This window comes from Pelobates fuscus, chromosome 4 (genome assembly GCF_036172605.1).
Source record: "Pelobates fuscus isolate aPelFus1 chromosome 4, aPelFus1.pri, whole genome shotgun sequence".
Taxonomy (NCBI): domain Eukaryota; kingdom Metazoa; phylum Chordata; class Amphibia; order Anura; family Pelobatidae; genus Pelobates; species Pelobates fuscus.
The window spans coordinates 295,905,734-295,923,444 of record NC_086320.1 but is presented as its reverse complement, the minus strand read 5'-3'; the positions used below and the strand labels follow the sequence as shown (position 1 = coordinate 295,923,444).

Here is a 17,711-nt window from a genome sequence, read left to right as displayed (position 1 = left end):
AACCTTTTCTTTGCCTTAGATAAAATTTCCTTTCTTCCAGCCTAAATGTGTGACCTCGTGTCCTATGTATAGCCCTGTTTATGAATAGATTTCCAGATAAAGGTTTGTACTGGCCCCGAATATATTTGTATAAAGTTATCATATCCCCTCTCAGGCACCGTTTTTCCAAACTGATTTAAATTTTTTAACCTTTCTTCATAAACAAAATGCTCCATCCCTTTTATCAATTTCGTAGTTAATAGAATAACGTTTGCTTTTACTAGGATAGTCATCATTGTTGAGGTTGGCTTTACATGTGAGACCCACTGTTGAGCAAGCACCAAAAACTATATCAATTAATAAATGATATGGAAGTTTCCCAACTAGTTTAACCCCTTATGACCGGAGGGCGTACTATTACGTCCTTTTAAAAGCGGCTCTAAACGCCGCAGGGCGTAATAGTACGCCCTCCGGTTTTTAGTAACTTACCCGGTCGCCGGCGGTCCCACGCCGGCGATCGCGGTTGGGGGGACTCCCAGGGAGCCCCCCCGCGGCACATCTTCCTCCTCCGGTCCCTCCCGGTCATGTGAGAGTGAGGTCCTTGCGAGGACCTCACAATCACATGGCCGGGATAGCTGGCTTCTGTATTGCCAGCAGGGGGACCAACTGTAATGACAGTTGGTCCCCCTGCTGGCTGAAAATAAAATTTAAATAAGTTAAACAAGTGTAAAAAAAAAAAATATATACTTAGATCATATATATATACACATATACACATATACACATATACACATGATCTAAGTATATATATACACATGTATATATATACATATATATACACATATACATACACACATATACATACACACATATACATACACACACATACACACACATACACACACATACACCGTCTAGGTGTATTTTAATATTAATATATATATAATTATATATATATATATTAATATCAAATTACACGTAGACTGATACTGATTAAATATATATATAATTATTGTTATGTATATATATTTATAAATAATATAAAAAAAATATGTAAATACGTAAAAACATAAAATAAAAAAAAATAATTAAAAATAAAATATTAAAAAATATATAGATGTGTTTTATTTTGTTCTAACTGTATTGTGATATTAATATATATATATATATATATATTTTTATCAAAATACACGTAGAACGAAATAATATATATATCTATATACATAAATATATACGTATATATCACTATATATATACCTATATATAAATAAAAATATTTTACAAAAATATATATATATATACGTATATATACACATATGTATATACAGGTAGCTCCCGACTTTACAAACTAATTGGTTCCGAAGCCTAGTTCATAAAGTGAGAGTTCATAAAGTGAGAACTAATTTCCCATAGACCGCAATGTAATAAGAATAGGTTCCGTTCCTGACCAAGAAATTTAACTATAGAAAACATAAATTATTAAGTACAAATACAAAATATAGGCATAAAAAATACATATATGTTGTAGGAACATTAAAGAAATACATACCATATTGAATTCTTCATCAAAATATCCTCAATCATCATCGTCCTCAATGAAGAGACATGTGGCACTTGAATGGGGCACCGCACAGTCCTCCCTCAGTTGTTTGGTACTTGTTGAAGGCTGCACCTCACTTGTTTCTGGTTCGTTTGAGACAGAGCTAGTCACAGCAGCTTTCTGTAGACAAGCTCTGATAGTGGTTTGCTTCCAACTCATTCTTCTCTTTTCGTTGTAAATTTCTTTATAGCAGTTATAGGCATTTCTTAGATCTCTAGCAACTTTGGTACTTCTCTCAAAGTTAGAATCTTGCGACTCAAAAATATTAATTGCCTTTTCCATGTGTTGAAATGCTTCCTCGAGGCCTTTCAAAGTGAAAGAATGAACAGGAGTTTCAGGTGCTGTAACATCTTCTACCTCTTCAACTTCCTCTTGTTCTTCCATATCTAAGAGGTCTTCATTTGTAAGTTCTTCCTTGTGCGCTTCAAGAAGGTCATTTATGTCAGTTACAGAGATGTCCAGGTCCAATCTGTTGGCAAGAGTAACGATTGCTTTTGTGTTCTGCTGTACAATTTCTGCTGGTTCTTCAAACCGTTCAACATTAGTACCAAACAACTGAGGGCAGAGCTTTTTCCAAACACCTTTCATGGTTGTCTCTGAAATTTTGTTCCAGGCATATGCTGTAATTTTTATTGCATCTAAAATATTAAATGATTTTCTCCAAAAATCTTTAAGACTTGGACCTGTCTCATTATCTGTTGCTTTAATCAACATTTCAAATGTTTGCCGAAGGTACAGTGCTTTAAATGTGGCGATAACTCCTTGGTCCATTGGTTGCAAAATGGAAGCTGTATTTGGTGGCAAGAATATGATTTTGACGTTAGGGTGGTGATGTTGAAGAGAGGGTGGATGACCGGGTGCATTATCTACAAGCAGAATAACTTGAAAAGGTATTGATTTATCTTCACAATATTTTTTCACTTCAGGTACAAAATAATGTGAGAACCAGTCTTCAAACAGCGAAGCAGTAACCCAACCTTTTTTATTGGCTTTCCATATGACTGGCAGTGTGCTTTTCACAATTCCTTTAAGTGTCCTAGGGTTTTCTGCACGATGCACCATCATGGGTTTTAACTTACAGTCTCCAGCTGCATTCCCACCAAGAAATAAAGTTAGTCGATCTTTCGCTGGTTTAAAACCGGGCATTGATGATTCTTCTTTTGCAATGTAGCTTCTTGATGGCATGCGCTTCCAAAAGAGACCGGTTTCATCCGCATTGAAAACCTGTGATGGCGAGTAATTTCCCTCTTCCAATATTTCTGCCAACTTAGCAGGAAATAATTTAGCCGCTTCTGTATCAGCACTTGCTGATTCTCCAAGGATTTTTATGTTATGCCAACCAGCTCTTTTTTTGTACCGATCAAACCACCCACTGCTTGCAGAAAATGTTTCTTCAACGTTGCCTCCTTTTCTTTGCTTCAGCATCTCAAAAAGTGATAAAGCTTTAGCACAAATGGTAGCATAGGTAACAGGCATATGGAGCCGTCCAGTTTGATCACTTATCCATGCTGTTAAAAGTTTTTCCATGTGAGGAATAAGGCTTTTATTTTCCTTGGTTCGTATCCAAGTAGAATGCAGGGATTGCGCATTTTTTACTTCCTTTAAATATTTTTCTCTGTCTTTCAAAATTGTACTCACAGTTGATTTACTTAGTGAATATTTGGTAGCTACTTCTTTAGTGGTATTTCCAGCATCATGGTCTGTTATGATGTTCAATTTTGTTTCTAATGTTATGGCTTTTCGTCTTTTTATATTTTCATTACAAGCACCGACTGTAACCTCCTTTCTTTTTGGTGGCATTATGAGTCCTCCTTCACTTTCTCCTTTCTCAACGTCCCTCTCTCCTTTATCACTTTCCTTTTCCTTCTTTAATTTCAAACCTCTCTTAAGCCTTCCTCCTTCTTCTTTCTCAACGTCACTCTCTCCTTTATCACTTTCCTTTTCCTTCTTTAATTTCACACCTCTCTTAAGCCTTCCTCCTTCTTTCTCAACGTCCCTCTCTCCTTTATCACTTTCCTTTTCCTTCTTTAATTTCACACCTCTCTTAAGCCTTCCTCCTTCTTTCTCAACGTCCCTCTCTCCTTTATCACTTTCCTTTTCCTTCTTTAATTTCAAACTTCTCTTAAGCCTTCCTCCTTCTTCTTTCTCAACGTCCCTCTCTCCTGTATCACTTTCCTTTTCCTTCTTTAATTTCACACCTCTCTTAAGCCTTCCTCCTTCTTTCTCAACGTCCCTCTCTCCTTTATCACTTTCCTTTTCCTTCTTTAATTTCAAACCTCTCTTAAGCCTTCCTCCTTCTTCTTTCTCAACGTCCCTCTCTCCTTTATCACTTTCCTTTTCCTTCTTTAATTTCAAACCTCTCTTAAGCCTTCCTCCTTCTTCTTTCTCAACGTCACTCTCTCCTTTATCACTTTCCTTTTCCTTCTTTTATTTTTAGAACTTTCAATCTCTACTCCTTTTATTTTTTAGCGCTCATTTTTTTCCAGTATTTTTAGAGCCTTCAAGCTCTACTCCTTCTCCCCTTTCTTCAGACTCTTCAGCCCTCCTCCTGCTCCTTGCAATGCTACCTGCCAAAATATGGCACAATGTCACACACACACACTTTATATGGATAAACAGTTACAATTACAGACACCTGACATTTCACAACTTTTATTTGTCTGTCTACAGGAAGGGTAGAGGTGGGGGGGGGGGGGGGGGGGGAATTAGGGAAAATGCAAGAAGTCCAAAGTACATCCACATCAATCTCAGGCACACACACACACAAACATGTTTTTTACCTTACCTTTCACTCCTGTTCACTCTGCTAAGCACACTCACATCAATCTCAGGCACACATAAACACGTTTTTTACCTTTCACTCCTGTTCACTCTCCTAAACACACTCACATCAATCTCAGGCACACACACACACAAACATGTTTTTTAACTTACCTTTCACTCCTGTTCACTCTGCTAAGCACACTCACATCAATCTCAGGCACACACACACATAAACACGTTTTTTACCTTTCACTCCTGTTCACTCTCCTAAACACACTCACATCAATCTCAGGCACACACACAAAAAACATACAATTAGAAAAAGCATACAGGTACATTAAAATGAAGAAGAAAGGTTATTTGGATGAACAATTAGATGCACTGTTATACAGTATCTTCACACATCAAATATGGAAACCCTAATCATATTTTATTTTTATTTTTATCTGGAAAAAGTTGTTTTATTTATAAAAAAATAGGGAATATACAAGAAACTTCATATTAATATCTAAGACAAATTACATACATAGACATACATAAATTAGAAATGGAACTCCAGATCTGTACCTTTACATAGTGTTTCATAAACTCTATCAAAATTCTATGCAGGTGTTAATACAATTATAGTACAGTACATCACATACTATCACTCATGTACTGTACACTGTGCCATCCATTCAGTTTCTGTTACATCCTGCTCTAAACAGAAAAATACTCAAATTGAAAATAAAGACAAAGCTAATTATACAGAATTTAAACTTACCTTTCACTCCTGTTCACTCTGTTGGCCTCAAATTCCTTTTCCAGTGCCTCCAAACACGCTCCGCGGTCCGCATCCACGGATCGCCGAAACAAAATGGCGGCGGAAATAAAATGGCGCGGGCATCCGAAAAACGTTCGTAAAGGCGGGAAAACGTGAAGCGGGAGTTCGTAAACCGGGAAATGCCTGTATATACATATATTAATTCTACACATATATTTATGTAATAATTTTACATAATTAGGTATCCTAATTAATTACAATTAGCGGGACCTGCCTGACCACCCATGCCGAAAGTATAGGGAATTTAATTTGCTAGCACTATATTTAACCCTATAACTTTCCAAGACACCATAAAACCTGTACATGGCGGGTACTGTTTTACTCGGGAGACTTCGCTGAACACAAATATTAGTGTTTCAAAACAGTAAAATGTATTTGCATTTTTCACGCACAAACAGCACTTACACGGACGATATTATTGCTGCAATACTTTTTACTGTTTTGAAACACAAATATTTGTGTTCAGCGAATTCTCCCGAGTACAACAGTACCCCTCATGTACAGGTTTTATGGTGTTTTCAAAAATTACAGCGTCAAATATAAGGCTTGTGTTTAATTTTTTTCACATTAAAATTCGCCAGATTGCTTACGTTGCCTTTATGACCCTATGGTAGCCCAAGAATGAAAATTACCCCTATGATGGCATACCATTTGCAATAGTAGACAACCAAAGGTATTGCAAATGGGGTATGTCCAGTCTTTTTTAGTAGCCACTTAGTCACAAACACTGGCCAAAATTGGCGTTTTTTGCATTTTTCACACACAAACAAATACTAACGCTAACTTTGGCCAGTGTTTGTGACCAAATGGCTACTAAAAAAGACTGGACATCCCTTATTTGCAATACCTTGGGTCGTCTAATATTGCAAATGGCATGCCATTATGGGTGTAAATTTATTTCCTGGGCTACTATACAGTCTCAAAGGCAACGTAACCAATCTGGCGAATTTCAATTTAAAATGTAACACGCTATATTTGACCCTGTAACTTCCCAAAACACCATAAAACCTGTACATAGGGGGTACTGTTTTACACGTAAGACTTTGCTGAATACAAATATGTGTATTTTATTGCAGTAAAAGCAAACAGTATTATGACATTGACAGTTAAAATGTCATGTAGAACGAAAAAAATCAAAACAAATCTTATTTTCTCCCATTTTTTTCATATTAAATTATGTTTCATAGCTAAATATTTGATATTAAATGAAAGCCCTGTTTCCCCTGAATAAAATGATATATAATAAGGGGGGGTGCATTTAATATGAAATAGGTGAATTACGGTTGGACAGACATATAGCGCAAATGCCAGGTTTTGTTTATGTTTTGTTTCGTTCACAACTTGTACATTTGGCTGCGGTGTTAAGGGGTTAAATACTTCTAAGTTGTTGTTTTTTTTAAATGTTGAAAAATGCTTTTTTTTTTTTTTTCTTATCTGTTTTCATAAGCTACACTTATATTTGGAGAGTTACAGTAGTCAAAATTACAGAGGTCCACATGATGACATTGAAATATATGATTTTTCTGTATAGAAAACATCATATACTGTGTCCCCAAGCATACAAAGTCAGCTTGCAAATACTGTAATTTTTGTAAATGTTGGAGTAGCTGGGGCATGATGGTCACAACAAGAGTATATGTTATAAATGTGAAAGTTACAGGAGGAGTGGTTTAAAATTTAAAGAAAACACTGCTTTCTTGTGTAAAAATAAGGATTACCGTATTTTTCGCTCCATAAGACGCACTTTTTTTCCCCTCAAAAGTGAGGGGAAATGTCTGTGCGTCTTATGGAGCGAATATGAAGCTTTACTTACCTGTCTTGCAGCGTTGGCCGGCAGCACAGGGCGCACCGCGGTAGTGGAACTTGAATTTCATGTTCCGGTTTCCGGCGGGACTGAAAGGAAGTGTGCACAAGCTGAGTGCGCACTTCCTTTCAGTCCCGCCGGAAACCGGAACATGAAATTCAAGTTCCACTACCGCGGTGCGCCCTGTGCTGCCGGCCAACGCTACAAGACAGGTAAGTAATTATGGGACAAGGGGAGGGGGACAGTATGGGAGAGAAGAATATGGGGAGGGGGATGAAGTCTATGGGGAGGGGGGGGAGATGAAGTCTATGGGGGGGAGATGAAGTTTATGGGGGGGGGAGATGAAGTCTATGGGGGGGAGATGAAGTCTATGGGGGAGGGGGGAGATGAAGTCTATGGGGGAGGGGGGAGATGAAGTCTATGGGGGAGGGGGGAGATGAAGTCTATGGGGAGGGGGGAGATGAAGTCTATGGGGAGGGGGGGAGATGAAGTCTATGGGGGGGGGGAGATGAAGTCTATGGGGAGGGGGGAGATGAAGTCTATGGGGAGGGGGGGAGATGAAGTCTATGGGGAGGGGGGGAGATGAAGTCTATGGGGAGGGGGGGAGATGAAGTCTATGGGGAGGGGGGGGAGATGAAGTCTATGGGGAGGGGGGGGAGATGAAGTCTATGGGGAAGGGGGGGAGATGAAGTCTATGGGGAGGGGGGGGAGATGAAGTCTATGGGGAGGGGGGGGAGATGAAGTCTATGGGGAGGGGGGGACACTATGGGACAGGGGAGAAAAAAAATATTCTGTACAAACTGTCCCATAGTAAGAAACACTATGGGACAGTTTGTTCAGAATATTTTTTTTTCTGGGTTTCTTCCTCTAAAAACTAGGTGCGTCTTATGGTGAGGTGCGTCTTATGGAGCGAAAAATACGGTATGTATAAGCAGTGAAGCAATCACTATGGAAACTGATAGAATGTTCCCTTTTTGGTTATGTATTTTTTTTCTTCTTAATATAGATAGAACAGGATTTCCTGAATGCAAAACAACATTATTTAAACAGATATCTATAAACCATAACTACAACAGGTCAGGATAATGGGTATTGTACAAATAGTCTGTGGGTTCCATTTGGCAATTTTTTTTGTCAAACCTGTTAAGAAATAAATGTACCATATCTTGGCAACTAGAGTCTGTTTCTTTCCATCCGTACTGAATTTACACTTCTTTCTGATCGATTCCATGGTGGAATGCATGATGATGAATGCTGGGAGTGAGTTACCCTATCAGTGACATCCAAATTGAACAGTATTATTATTGATAATACACAGGGGAAATTTCCAGATTATTAATGCAGCTGAAGGGGGTCAATGTCTGGTAGTCAAGTAATGTCCTAATTTTAGCTAAATTGCTCACAAATGGTTTGTCAAAAAGGTGAGACAACACCAACATAAACGTGACACCATAATCACTGCACTGAGCTATGGTGGTTAGAGATTGTCCCTTTAATAATCAACATATCCATCACCATAATCACCATGTCCCGCTAATAATCACCATGTTCCTTTAATAACTTCCATGACAGCTGTTCTTGTAGCCCCATGGAGCAAAAGCACAGCTTAGCGGAAAAGGGCCCTGACAGGGGTTAGGAGGCGGGCTTAGGAGGAAGGAAGATAGGAATGGAGTTATGGGTAAGTGGGCTGTCTATTTAAATAGGCAGCCATTTTATAACAGTCACTTTTAATTCCTACCTGGCTAAGTTTGTCCCTCCCACCCTCCCTGTGGTTTTGTTTTTAAGGGTATCCCGTTTTGTCACAGCGGCGGGATGGGGAGCTGAAGGAGAAGAAATAGGCTCCCCAGGAGGAACCGGATGGAATTGGAAAATGGTGGACATTGGTGGTTGGTAGGTTTCGAGTCCTGTCGGTGGCTCAGAACCTGGTGGGGTAGGGGTATCCGGGTATACCCCTGCCGTGGTTAATTAATGGTTTGGCACTTTAAATTGGTTCATGTTGGAATAATTTGATATGTTATGTATTTGTATATACGTGTTATTTATATTGGGGTCATTGCCTTTTATATTGACAGAAGGATACGGGTGCAAGGGCAGAGTATGGGGGGCAATGACCCATGTTTACATGTTAAATTATTTGGTTATGTTATATTATGATATTATTATAATGGTTATTAGTTGAAATTGTTAATAAAGCTGTGGACAATTTTTCCCATATATCTCTAGTGTCAGTGCATTATTGGGTAAGGTATGTGGGTTGGTTGTCCTGGATTCCGACTGCCCATATGGCGACTATACACCGGTCATGCCTTTTGACTGTCCAGACTTGCTTCCGGTGTTTATACTTTCATTGTGGTGTGTTGGTACACAGGCATGCCTCATGCCAGGATTGGCTGTAGTTTACCTGTCACACCAGCTCTGCAAATAAATGTCATTGGCTTGGTGTTCAGACACTTTTTTTTTTCGGTTACCTTACTTTTTCCCTCTCCCTATGAACCCAGATCACAGTGAGTCCATGGTGTATTCTGTTACTGTCTAAGATGCCTTGTTCTGGAGTACCATTTGTGTTCCTATATACCTACATCTCGTTTGCAGCTTGTATCAGTATGAAATCTTAAGTTGTATTTTAGTTTCACTCTGTGCTTTACTTATCTTCCAAGAACTGTATTGAAGCAGCAATTGTATACATTAACAATAGTCATGTGGACTGACATAACAGAATATCACAGATGACATACAATGTATGACAGTCTGAGAACTGAATTTAAACCAAAAACGTTCAATAAATATTCAGCAATATTTAACATCAGCAATAAACAGTGGGTTAAACAGATATAACTGTAGATTACCAATACCCCTACCCGTTTTACATTGTTGTAGTTGCCTAAGTTTGCGTTGCCTGTGCAGGGTAAGGGAGAGGGCTGCCATGACATTTTAACAACTAAAGGATATATTTCAGTTTCCAACACAGGTTAGAACAGGGGTGCCATAGAGGTTAGAACTACAACCATGATGCTTTGCACACTTCTAGGATGCCTTTAGAATGACAAAGCATTGTGGAATCTGTAGTTTTAAAACATCTGGGGATCTACTTTTTGGGTACCCCCGGACTAAACTGGCACTACTGCAATGCCAATTTCTTTTCTTTTTTTTTTTTTTTCTTGTGCATATGAAAATAAACATTTGATCTTGCAACGCCACAACAGCAACTGCAGGCTTATCTTGAACAGTAAATTGATATGGCATGCGATTGAATAGCACAATTTTATGGTACACTGCTCAAAAAAAATGAAGGGAACACAAAAATAACACATCCTAGATCTGAATTAATTAAATATTCTTTTGAAATATTTTGTTCTTTACATAGTTAAATGTGCTGAGAACAAAATCACACACACAAAAAAAATGGAAATCACATTTTTCAACCCATGGAGGTCTGGATTTGGAGTCACACTCAAAATTAAGGTGGAAAAACACACTGCAGGCTGATCCAACTTTGATGTAATGTCCTTAAAATAAGTCAAAATGAGGCTCAGTAGTGTGGCTCCGTACAACGCCTGTGCATGCTCCTGATGAGGTGGTGGATGGTCTCCTGAGGGATCTCCTCCCAGACCTGGACTAAAGCATCTGCCAACTCCTGGGCAGTCTGTGGTGCAACGTGATGTTGGTGGATGGAGCGAGACATGATGTTGCAGATGTGCTCAATTGAATTCAGGTCTGGGGAATGGGCAGGCCAGTCCATAGCATCAATGCCTTCATCTTGCAGGAACTGCTGACACACTCCAGCCACATGAGGTCTAGCATTGTCTTGCATTAGGAGGAACCCAGGGCCAACCGCACCAGCATATGGTCTCACAAGGGGTCTGAGGATCTCATCTCTTTACCAAATGGCAATCAGGCTACCTCTGGCGAGCACATGGAGGGCTGTGCGGCCCCCAAAAGAAATGCCACCCCACACCATTACTGACCCACTGCCAAACCGGTCATGCTGGAGGATGTTGCAGGCAGCAGAACATTCTCCACTGTGTCTCCAGACTCTGTCATGTCTGTCACATGTGCTCAGTGTGAATCTGCTTTAATCTGTGAAGAGCACATGGCGCCAGTGGTGAATTTGCCAATCTTGGTGTTCTCTGGCAAATGCCAAATGTCCTGCACGGTATTGGGCTGTAAGCACAACCCCCACCTGTGGACGTCGGGCCCTCATACCACCCTCATGAAGTCTGTTTCTGACCGTTTGAGCAGACACATGCACATTTGTGGCTTGCTGGAGGTAATTTTGCAGGGCTCTGGCAGTGCTCCTCCTGTTCCTCCTTGCACAAAAGCGGAGGTAGTGGTACTGCTGCTGGGTTGTTGCCCTCCTACGGCCTCCTACACGTCTCCTGATGTACTGGCCTGTCTCCTGGTGGCGCCTCCATGCTCTGGACATTACGCTGACAAACACAGCAAACCTTCTTGCCACAGCTCACATTGATGTGCCATCCTGGTTGAGCTGCACTACCTGAGCCACTTGTGTGGGTTGTAGACTCCGTCTCATGCTACCACTAGAGTGAAAGTACCGCCAGCATTCAAAAGTGACCAAAACATCAGCCAGGAAGCATAGGAACTGAGAAGTGGTCTGTGGTCACCACCTGCAGAACCACTCCTTTATTGGGGGTGTCTTGCTAATTGCCTATAAGCAGTGTATATTATCATGAGAAACAGAAGATTTCAGACTGTTCTATAACGTGCAGACTAGATATTGGTATGAGCATTTGCAGATTTCATATAAGAACAATAGGCTGAAGCATGCAGCAGTGGTTTAACTGGTTAATGTAAAATATGGCTTCAGGTGGTGCTGCACTATATGTAGGCAAGGCGACATGCGATCATGAGTGGAGCTTTTGTGAGCTTAAAGTCTGAAGGTTCCAGGAGCTGTTGGTATATGCAACCGATCAGTTTGGCGGTCAGCCCCCCCCCCCTCCCCCCTCCCTTTCACCCCCTCTCCCCCGAAATGCCAATTGCTTTACTAAAAAGCACACTCCTTCAAACAAGGGAACACATTTTGTGTTATGTGCACTCCAACACGAGAGATCTTTAACACGTTTAAAATAATAAAATAAAGAAAAACAACAAATGTCTTATTACAAAATTTCATCATGAGTGATGTATACTTAAAATATTTAAAACAACAGCTGAATGCTTCATTTTTACTTGTACATCCCTAGCGAGCCTACTTGCATTGTAATGATGAAAGGAGGCTAAGATCTCAAATGCCCCATTGTTTTCCAGTAAAGATTTTTTCTCCCAACAACTTATGGCAATAGATTTTCTAGCAATACGCTCTATTTCTTCTCTCGGCTTTCCATTACTATGGGGATCTGTAGAACAGAATATGGATCTAACAAAAGTAGATACTGGTAAATATATCCTCAACACTTTCATGTATGAATACACATTATTACAATTAATCAGTGGGTTAAAGCACCAACATAATCTTTGAATCTGCTATATACTGTAGAATATAGTTCTATTAACTTCTGATTTTACACTCTTGTGGTATTATTATTGTGTACTCTTAGTGAATCTTTTGCAACGTTGGTCTTAGTTCAAAGATTACTATAAAATGAAGAATTTTCTGAAGCAACAGTCGCCCTTGAGATTCTTAAAGCACTTAATGTTGATTTTTTTTTTGGATTTAGCCACAAAGCTCTTATATTTGTGAAGCCAATTTATTCAGCAATTCAATTCGCATTAACTGCTTTACAATCAGACAGTATACGTTTGTCAGGCAATTCTTATCAAATGGCCTAGATAAAAATCAACTGCATTCGAGCATCTGAGATTCACTTTCAAGTACCACCTTTTTTTTTTTTTTTTTTTATTAAAAGAGGGAAAAAAGTATGTGTTGCTGGTTAGTTCTTGCTGGCGTAAATCTTTCAGTAAAAACAAAATACTTATTTTTTTACAGTTCAGAAGCTTGATGATCAAATTGTAAATGAAAAATAAAAAGACATTTAAGAGCTTTTCAAGTAGATTTAATAAAAACTGCCCACTAAAGAAATATAACTGTAATGTGATAAAAGTATAACATTAGAAAATTCACATTTTTAAGTGAAGGAGCGGTTCACATTCCTTAAGAATTTTAAGCCTCGCTGTTTTGCCTTTCTTTCGTTTTTGTTTTATACACAAATATGTCTACTGTTATTTGCGTGAAATTTGTATAACCCTATTTGTAATGAAGCCATATACATGCTACTTCACAACATTGTGCTAGCATCTCAACACAAAAACCACAGTATGACAAGCATACTTATTAGTACTATTGTGATATGCATTGGATTCTCTAAATGTCTGTTCCTGCATTCTGCTATGCCAAACTTATGTCTAACTATGGCAAAAAAAAAAAAAGTTCTAAAAATGTATTCAAATCTTTAGGTTGGAAAGTAATTGAGTGAGGATCATATTAGCTACCTAGTAATTTATCCAAACTACACCTTTGCTAGTCTCCCATCTAAATCACCTTTCTGTCTTCTCCCTCTCTGCCTGTCTCCTCTATCATCTCCTACCTCTTTATACGTATTTCCTGTCGTCTTAGCCTTTGATATCCTCCCCACTATGCAACGCCATGACATATGCATAGCATAGCTATCTTGGCATATGCAATACATTACCCAAACCGCCCAAAAAGACTCAGACACCTTTTATTTGGGAAGATTTATTAAAGCATTAATAAATGTAAGAGATAAATACGTAAAGATTAAGGTCATTGTCAACATACTTAAACATAGTTACATAGTTACAGAGCTGAAAAGAGACTTGCGTCCATCAAGTTCAGCCTTCCTCACATTTGTTTTTTGCTGTTGATCCAAAAGAAGGAAAAAAACCAGTTTGAAGCACTTCCAATTTTGCAACAAAATAGGGAAAAAATCCTTCTTGACCCCAAAATGGCAGTCAGATTTATCCTTGGATCAAGAAGTTATTACCCTACATTGAAAAATTTTAACCTTGAATATTCTGTTTTTGCAAGTATGCATCTAGTTGCTGTTTGAACATCTGTATGGACTCTGATAAAACCACTTCTTCAGGCAGATAATTCCACATCCTTATTGTTCTCACAGTAAGAAAAACCTTTTCTTTGCCTTAGACAAAATCTTCTTTCTTCCAGTCTAAATGCATGACCTCATGTCCTATGTAAAGTCTGGTTTGTGAATAGATTTCCACACAATGGTTTGTATTGGCCCCGAATATATTTGTATAATATTATCATATCCCCTCTCAGGCTACATTTTTCTAAACTAAAGAGGTTTAAATTTGTTAACCTTTCTTCACAGCTGATATGTTCCATTCCTTTTATTAATTTTGTAGCCCGCCTCTGCACTTTTTCTAGTGCCATAATATCCTTCTTTAGAACAGGTGCCCAAAACTGCACAACATATTCAATATGTGGTTTTACCAGTGATTTATAAAGAGGCAAAATGATATTCTCATCCCGAGAATGAATGCCCTTTTTCATGCAGAGTTTTGTATCATCTGCAAACACTGAAACATGACTGTCAATGCTTTTTCAAGATCATTTATAAACATGTTAAATAGAAGGGGTCCCAGAACAGAACCCTGAAGGACAGCACTTGCCACCTCTGTCCAGCTTGAAAATTTACCATTAATGATAACTCTTTGTACTCTATTTTTAAGCCAATGTTCTACCCAAGAACAAGCATTTTCATCTAGACCGATTTCTATGAGTTTGAACACTAATCTATTGTGTGGAACTGTATCAAATGCCTTGGCAAAATCCAAATAGATCACATCCACTGCAACACCCTGATCAATACTTCTACTTACTTCTTCGTAGAATGCAATCAAGTTAGTTAACATGACCTGTGCTTCATAAAACCATGCTGATTTTTGCTGATAACCATGTTCTTCTCAAGGAATTATTGAATATTATCCCTTAATAACCTTACAAATACGTTTCCAGACACAGAAGTTAAGCTCACAGGTCTATAATTTCCAGGCAAGAATTTTGAACACTTTTTGAATATAGGAACCACATCTGCCTTCCTCCAATCCTCCGGAACACTTCCTGAAAGAAAAGAATCTTGAAAGATTAAAAACAGAGGTTCACTTATTTCTACACTTAGTTCCTTAAGTACTCGTGGATGAATACTGTCAGGCCCTGGAGCTTTGTTTATATTAACTTTCTTTAGTTGCTGCAGCACCTTGTCTTGAGTTAACCAATTACAATTTTTCTGCAAGTTTTGAGCAGCAATCATTTGCACATCTATTGCCATGGGTTCTTCCTTAATATATACAGAGGAGAAATAGTTATTTAAAATGTCTGCCTTTTCCTGGTCTTCATTAACTAACACCCCCATTCCAGTTTTTAGTGTACCTACACTTTAATTTTTTTTTTAGAATTTATGTACTTCAAGAATCCTTTGGAGATGGTTTTGCTCTCTTTGGCTATCATTTTTTAATTTTAAAGTTTAGCGAGTCGAATCACTTTTTTGCACGCATTATTGGCTTCCTTATATCTTTTATAGGATGCATCTGATTTGTCCTATTTAAATGCTTTAAATGCCCTTTTCTTATTTTTAATCTCTTGTTTTACTTCTCTACTAAGCCACTTTGGTTTCAATTTGTTTCTTTTATATTTATTACCCAATGGTACATACTAAGAAATGTACCTTTCTAATATTTTTTGGAAGATGTTCCATTTATCCTCAGTGTTCTTTTAACTAAATAGTTTATGCCAGTCAATATATTGTAAAGCTGCCCTTAACTTATAGAAATTTGCCCTTTTTAAAATTATAGTTTTAGTATACCCAATGTGCTTTTGTTTTTTTGAGTTTATTTCAAAGGACACTATATTGTGATCACTATTTCCCAAGTGCTCACCCACTTGAATGTTGGTCAAAAGATCAACGTTGTGTGTAAGAACCAGGTCCAGACAAGCGTCCTTTCTAGTGGGTGCTTGTACAAGTTGTGACATGAAGGTGTCATTTAACAAGTTCAAAAACCTAATTCCCTTTGCTGAGCTACTAGTCACTCTGTCCCAATTTATGTCCGGGTAATTAAAATCTCCAATAATTAAAGTGTTACCCAGATTTGCAGCTTTCTCAGTTTGCTCAAACAGCTGTTGTTCCTCGTCTATAGTAACATTAGGTGGTTTATAACATATCCCAACTAATAGTTGATTGACCTTCTTTTGTCCCAAGCAGATATTTAGCTATGAAGCTTCCACATTTTCCTCATCACATTCCACTTGCTTAAGGTTTGGCTTTAACTCATGGTTGACATACAAACATGCCCCACCACCTTTCCTGTTTTTTCCATCCTTCCTAAATAGTGTGAACCCATTTAAGTTAACTGCCCAGTCATGTGTCTCATCCCACCATGTTTCAGTTACTGACATATCAACCCCAATACCTTTAACAATTCTACCCCAGACAATGGCCCACATGAACAATAAATTGATATCACATAATAAACAATATAAATAACATATAACACATAAACCAATTACCACCAAGGGCATGCTTTTTCAGGTTTCACAATGTTGGGGTATACCAAGACACTGTCAGGATTACAGTATGATCCAGCACGTAGAATTGTGAAAAACAGAGGACTGACAGGTAACGTATACCGGACCTTAGAATGGCCGGACTAACGTACCAAAGAATAGTCAGAAATAGCTGAGGTCAAGGGATACAGAAAGAGACACAACGATAAGGAAAAGCCATGGGTCAAGGATGCCAGAAAGTCAACATCAATGCCAAAGTCAAATAACCAGAAAAAACAGAATCAATAACGCGCTCTCGGACAACCACAAGGGAAACCACGACAGGGCACAGAGCAAGAGGAGAACTGGGCCTAAATACCCCGCCTGTGGATCTGATTGGTTGTAACCGGCCTTTGACCCCGAAGGCAGTTACCAGGTTCCTATTTGCATGATTGCTGCTCAGCACAAACCCTCCTGTGGATTGATTGCTGCTCGGCACAACTTTTCCTGTCAGGACAGTAAATGCCATTTATCACATTTTTATGTGCAGATGAATACGTGACAGATACCCCTACACACTTCAGGTTCGGAGATACCAACGAGCTCGAACCTACCAATATCATTACAAAACCTAACTTTTCTTATCGAATTAAAACTATCCAACGTATGAAAAACGACCCCCAACTTTTCTATCCATCCCCTGCCACCACGACGAAACGGGAGCTAAAAACAAAGTCTAAGATCCAATTATCTGTCTTTGATTGGTACAATAGACTGAATATAACTCAAAAGGTGAAACTGTTCCTCACTGAATACTAGAATGGAGGTTTTATCCTAATCCAGATACTGAACATTCAATTTTATCCACTTTAACATGCATAGGGAGTGTACGTCATTTTGTAGCAATTTTGATAAACTCAGAGTGGGTGCAGACATACATAATTGTATTATTCCAAGCCTGAGCTGTAGGCTTTGACCTTGTGCATTGAAGTCAAAAGGCAGAATGGCACAGAAATTACAAATAGAAATTGTTGAAATTGAGACGTAATGTGGCTAAGTAATTTTCTTTTTCATTCTACCATCAGCGAAAGTTATTTTCGCTGCAGAAATTTACATCTGAACAAATTACTGAGCCTTTTTATTCTTAAAATTATGGAATATTTTATAGCTATGGGTTGTATTGTATTCTAAAAAAAAATATGACTGTGAAATATGAAAAATTACTGATGTTAAAAAAAAATAAAGGGAACACGGGCAGTGTTGT

The 17,711-nt window shown here is 38.5% G+C and overlaps 1 protein-coding gene across 1 annotated transcript; it reads right to left on the bottom strand.

Moving 5' to 3' along the window:
* Positions 1–1,555: 1,555 nt before the first annotated feature.
* Positions 1,556–3,379, bottom strand: LOC134609448 (tigger transposable element-derived protein 1-like). Its single transcript, XM_063453122.1, has one exon. It carries the CDS (start codon positions 3,377–3,379, stop codon positions 1,556–1,558), a length of 1,824 nt encoding a protein of 607 aa, XP_063309192.1.
* Between the last annotated feature and the right edge of the window lie 14,332 nt (positions 3,380–17,711).